We start from the raw sequence: 5,548 nt of genomic DNA, 5'->3' as shown, positions 1-5,548 counted from the left end.
CGCTGGCGTGCCTCCAGTTGCAATTGTGGGAGGATGCGCGGGTGCTGTTCCAGGAAGCCAGGGGGTGAGCGTGGCTGAATCACCGCTCCCCGCCGCTGTCTGACAGGTCAAGAGGTGCGTGGCTTTCCTATGGGATGCTGCCATCTTGTGTCACTTTGCAACAAGGCCCCTCAATGAGACAGGTCCTGTCCATCTGGGCTCTCTTTGGGTGCTGCCCTGCCATGTCCAGCTTGCAGCAGAGCTCATGGGCTTGCTTTAATCACGGCCGATTGCAGCTAAGGAGAAGGTGGCAGGACTTCGAGCTGGCCCGCATCCGGATCCGAGCAGCGCGGCTGAAACCGAGGAGCTGCAACCTGAAACCGTTTGATAAATTCCTTTCCGATACAGTCACTGCCAGCACGGTGCGCAGCTCGGCCGAAATCCCCACCCAGGCAAAGGAGAGGTGTTCAGGAAGGACATCGGATCCCTGGGGCTTGCCTTTGCTGGGGTCTCGTTGGCCATCGGTGGCAGGAGTGAAGGGCCCAGGACTGTCCCCTCTCCTCCAAGGAGATGAGGCCGTGGGGAAGCTGGGATACATGCAGCATCGACAGCCCAATGCCAAGGCTGCCGTGACCATGTGTTTGACTTACACATAACCCCCCCAATCCAGGTACGTGGGAGACATCCAGGCGTTCCCTCTGGCCTCCGGAGATGCTGAGTTGATAGCAAAAGCACTTTGCCCCTCTCCTCCTCTTGCAGTCGGATGCTGGCTCCCGGCAGCTCGCTGCTACCACAGAGACGAGAGAACAGGTGGAGGAAACTTTTACCCATTGCCCAGATCAGACCTTTCTCAGGCTGGAAAACGCTCGGATAATCCTTGTAGTAACTGAGGGCCCCGATCCTGACTTTTGGTTACCTGAGGGCAAATAGGGACGTGCCGCGGGAACGTGTAAGAGCTGTTCTTGCAGGAGTTTGGACTTCAAAGGAGCTGGGGCTGGAGATGCTGGAAAGCACCCCTGAAATGCTGCTTTGGTTCTGCTGCCCGTTGCCTCTCCAAGCCAACTCGAGTGGAAAAGCCTCCCGGCCTCTTTGCTTCCCCGCACCAGCCCTGCTGAGCATCTGTCGCTACCACGGGCCTCCGTACGTGGGAAGGAGGTTCCTGTTGTCTAGGGAGCAGCACACACCTGGCATAGAGACTTACCTCCTGCAGCAGGCTGGAGGGCAAAGTCCTGGTTGAGCGTCACGCCGGTTGTAATGCTGTCGAGCAAGTTTATTTTCATCCGAGAAATACCCCCGGCTTTAAAGGATGCCTTCAGCTTCCCCACGTTGCACAGATGTAATTCCATCGTCTTCCACTTGCCCTCCATTTACTGTCCTTAAAGGGCAACCCCAGTGTGTCCTGGAGAAGCACGTTTCATCCCAAAAGCACAAGGGTGGGGGGGGTCTGTCTTTGGTTAGCTCAACGCTTCTCCCTTTGGGCTTCATCTATAGCGCTGGTGGGAAATCACTGGAGTTGGGACAGGGATTCAGTGTTTGGATTTTTTTCTGTAAACCTTGAGCAAAAAGGGTGTGTGTGTGAGAGAGAGAGTGGGTCGAAAAGTAAGTGAGCAGAGAGAAATGGGTCTGTATCTCCTTTGGGCTCCTTGCTCCCTCCTGGCTAACACCGCTCTCTCCGTCTTGTCCTTGCAGATCTCGCCCGGAGCGCCAGCCTCTCGGAGAAGGAGCTGAAGGAGGCCAAAGCCCGGAGCCAGAGGATCGCGGCCCAGCTCGCCACCCCGCCCTGCTCCAACTCCAAAGGCGTGCTGCTCTTCCACCGGCGCAAGCAGCGCGTGAACGAGTTCACCTCTGAAAGCCTTGGCAGCAGCAAGCAGGAAGCGGCCGTGAGAGACGGCCCCCGGGCCCTGCCGCACGGCACCCCGCACCATGGGACGGAGCTGAGCTTGAGCCGGCCGGCAGAAGGCAGCCGCGAGCCGGGAGGGTCACGCCGCGCCGAGTATCCCGGGCTGCCGGCACGCAGAGACACGATGGAGGCCTACGAGGAAAACGCTCCTTTAGAAAAACCACGGTCCTCTCCTGGGAACGGGGAGGAGATGCCCTCTCAGGCCAGCACGCTGCCATCCCTCGAGGGGTCTCCCGGCGAGGACGTTCCCCTGATCCCTCTAAGCGTCTACTTAAAGGAGACCACGGAGATGGCAGCCACCAATGGAGTGCACGAACCTGACAGCGGCCAGCACACGCCAGTGACCATCCACGACAAGAGCACGCCGGATGGCCTCAAAGAAATGGAGCAGCGCCCGGCGGTTCTTGCAGAGATGCACGATGCGCACGTCGTCGACAAGGAGAAGAACGGAGAGGTTCTCGGCACGGAGCAGCCCATGCCGGTGCCCGAGAAAGAGGAGGCCGTGCCTGCTGCCAGCCAAGAGACAACGGTCCCGGGGGTCAGCAAGGAGCAGAACGGGGCGCCCAAAAGGCAGTACTGCGAGGTGCACCTCACCCTGGCCAAACCCAAACCGGTGAAGAACAGGACGGCCAGGCCCTTCGGGACGCAGTCCTCCGCTGTGCCCAGCCAACCGGCCGAGAAACCGCCCACGGTGGACCTCCCTGAGCCGCCCACCTACACCGAGACCTTGTCCAGCCCTCCTCCGGTGACGAGAGTCTGGTCACCTCCAGCCTATTCAGCCTTGTACCCTAGCCCGGAGCAGAAGCCGCTCGTTATCCAAAGCCCGAGGAGCGTGGAAAGCAAATCGGTGCCCGTGCCTAAAACAGGGGTCCTGGAGGAGTCCGTAACCCGGCGGGGGAATAAAAAATCCATGTTCACCTTTGTGGAGAAGCCCAAGCTGGGCCCCAACCCGGATCTGCTGAATTTAGTGCAGAACGCAGACAGCAGGAAGAAGCAGAAGGATCACGGAGAGCCAGCCCCGGAGGAAGAGCCCTTTGCCCTCGGGGCCGAAGCCTCCAACTTCTTGCATGAAAATGCACCCAAAGCCGGGCCTCACTTGGCCCCTGCCGACAACCCCCCAGCCTGGTCTTCGTGCCTGAGGTCCCCGAGGATCCAGCCGAAACCTAAGATAAAGCCTACCCAAAGCCTCACGGAAGCCAAGGGAAAAGGGGCCGAGCTGTTTGCCCGGAGGCAGTCGCGGATGGAGAAGTACGTCATCGAGTCCCCCGCCCACCCTCGCGCCGCCAGGTCGCCATCGCCCACTATGTCGCTGCCTCCTTCGTGGAAGTACGATCCCAGCATGCCCGTATCGCCCATGGTCTCCAGACACGCGGTCAAGAGTCCCTCCCGCCCTGCCAAGACGCCGCCGGCCTCCTTGTACAGCGGCTACGTGACAGAGAGCGAGATCGCCCAGAAAGAGCTGGAGATCTCCAAGCAGCAGCCGTATCAGCTCCAGCCATCCTTGTTCATCCTTTCGCCCTCTAAAGACCCCCTGAGGTCTTTGCCGCGAGGGGCACCGCCGCCAAAACCCATGCCGCCCGACCCGCAGGCGTACACGAGACAAACCTCCTGCCCGACCGCTCCCTTGCCACCCTCCCCTGTTCTGCACCCGCCAGCCCTGTCGACTTCGAGCAGACCCGTGTCCCGTCCTTTTTCTGCCACCGCTGGCACTGTCCCCATGACCCAAGACATCCGAGCGAGTGCCGGAGCCCCACTGGAAGTCCCTGTGGTTTCCCCATCCCGGGTGCTGCTGCCAGCAGCCAGAGGAGTCTTCCAAGCTCCTAGACCGTCGTACTCCACCAGGAGCGCAGGGATTGAAGCCCAGGTGTGGAAACCTTCTTTTTACTTCAAGTAATGGCGTGAGCAGGGGGTGATCTAGGATTGTCCGAGCCAGCCGAGATCACCTCTCCTTGGTGATTGATGTGCGAAAAACTAAGCAAAGCGAAACAAAACAGCAACCACATAAATAGCTTGGAGGGTTTGAATGCCAATAGCGTGCTCTTGTGTAGCCAGGCCTCCGCGGTCAGCCGGGTGGAGCGCTGTCCGTCTGACGATGTTGTGCTTAGCCGGAGGAGTAGGGTCTGGACTGCATCCGGTGCAGGGCCCTGCTTTGGAAGTGAGATGCAGTGTAGTGCAAAGCCCCTGGAGAGGGAGCCGCGATGCTTGTGGCGCCGGGCTAGCCGGCCCCAGGTCGTCAGCCCCGGGTGCTCTTGCAGACCTGGCTCCGGAGGGAGAGGAAAGCGGCGTGCGGATGCAGCGCGACACCTGGGTGTAATGATAGCCCGAGCCAACACACGAGAAGATCGGTCGCGGAGGCGGCAGGGACTCTGATGCTTTCTCTTCTCTCTTGCTTGGAAACTTTCTGGAGCTCCCAACTTCTGGCTCAACCTTTCTTCCTCACCTGAGTCTCCACCTCTGCTCTGCAAAGCGCTCTCCGCATCCTCTTCGCGCTCTGTGACTGTGCCACGTGCCTGCAGCCTTTCTGCTCCACTGACTTTCAAAGCCCCCCCCGCACGCTACCAAAGAGCCTCTGGGATGGGGGCCTTGTCCTTCCCCTAATATTCATCTCTCTCTCCTTTCTTTTTCTGCTGTTTCTGCCTCATTTTCTTCTGTGCTGTGGACTAGGTTACACCATCCAAAGTCAAGGGAGAGCTGCAGGAGCAGGTGATGGCAACAGGGCTGCAGGGAAAGGAAGGGAACTGCCTAGCATCTACCCACGCTGGCGTTTGCCCAGAGTAGTGTTGGCCTCCTTGTTCTTGGTGAGATTTAGGGGCTCGTGTCCTGGCTGGGGAGTGGGAAGGGAATCACTCACCCACTGCGTACCCCTTCCCAGGTCTTGGCCATCTTTGCTGGCAGGTTGGGTGGCCTTGCAGAGTTGTGTTACTAGCCAGGTGGGATGGACTGGGGAGCGAACCCGCCTCCTTGATGAGGATGGCACAGCAGCTGTGGGGTGAGCCTGTGCCCGCTGGCCCCAGGGACACCGAGCCGCGGTATTTGTTTGCAGTGGGTCTCCCACACCTCAGTGAGGACCTGGGAGGCTTCAGATCTAGGGTGAAGGTGGCTGCCCCTGCTTCCCCCCAGCTGAACACCTTTCGGGGCAGTTGCCACCTGCCATTATAATGCATGTGTTTAGGGCAAGATATGCCAGCTTGGGTGCCTATGGCCAGGAACCCAAATCCGCGCCAAGGCGTCTGCATTAAATACAGGCAGTGCCCTGCCACCCAGTCCCAGCTGAGCCCCACTGGTTCCCATCAGAGCCAACGGTGGAGAGGGTGGAAGCGGGTGGGCAGAGCTGGTGTCATTGTCCCCTGTAGCAAACAGGAAAGTCATAGAAAAAGGCAAGGGGAAAAACCCCAACTCCAAACTCCCGTCTGTATTTTCTGTAGAAAACATTTATTTTTTGTGTGGAAAAAAAGAGAGTTGCACTGGAAGAAAAGAAGGCTCATTCCCACGGCTCGGGCAGGTCCTTTTTGATCCCTCCCAGGGCTAAAAAGCCAGGCCCTTTGATTTCCGATACGCCGTTAGCTCAGGAGCAGAGACGGGGGCCTGGCCCTTGGCTTCAGGTCTGAAAACGTCTCCATTCGCACGTGGACTACAACATTTTTCAGCTTCAGGTGCTTGGTTGCGGGG

The 5,548-nt window shown here is 59.1% G+C and overlaps 1 protein-coding gene across 5 annotated transcripts in view; it reads left to right on the top strand.

Moving 5' to 3' along the window:
• Positions 1–5,548, top strand: part of SYNPO (synaptopodin) — a 42,459-nt gene that overhangs the window by 31,022 nt on the left and 5,889 nt on the right. For 4 of the 5 annotated variants that reach the window (XM_025200943.1, XM_025200945.1, XM_025200944.1 and 1 more), the window contains one exon: positions 1,669–3,743. In XM_025200943.1, coding sequence (XP_025056728.1) covers positions 1,669–3,743 — 2,075 coding nt within the window. Of the gene's footprint in view, positions 1–1,668; positions 3,744–5,548 lie in introns of those variants that run through there. The other variant, XR_003093413.1, reaches the window with a different exon arrangement.

This window comes from Alligator sinensis, unplaced genomic scaffold (assembly GCF_000455745.1).
Source record: "Alligator sinensis unplaced genomic scaffold, ASM45574v1 scaffold550_1, whole genome shotgun sequence".
Taxonomy (NCBI): Eukaryota; Metazoa; Chordata; order Crocodylia; family Alligatoridae; genus Alligator; species Alligator sinensis.
Note: the sequence above shows the minus strand (reverse complement) of the source record. Positions and strands in the feature narration are given on the sequence as shown.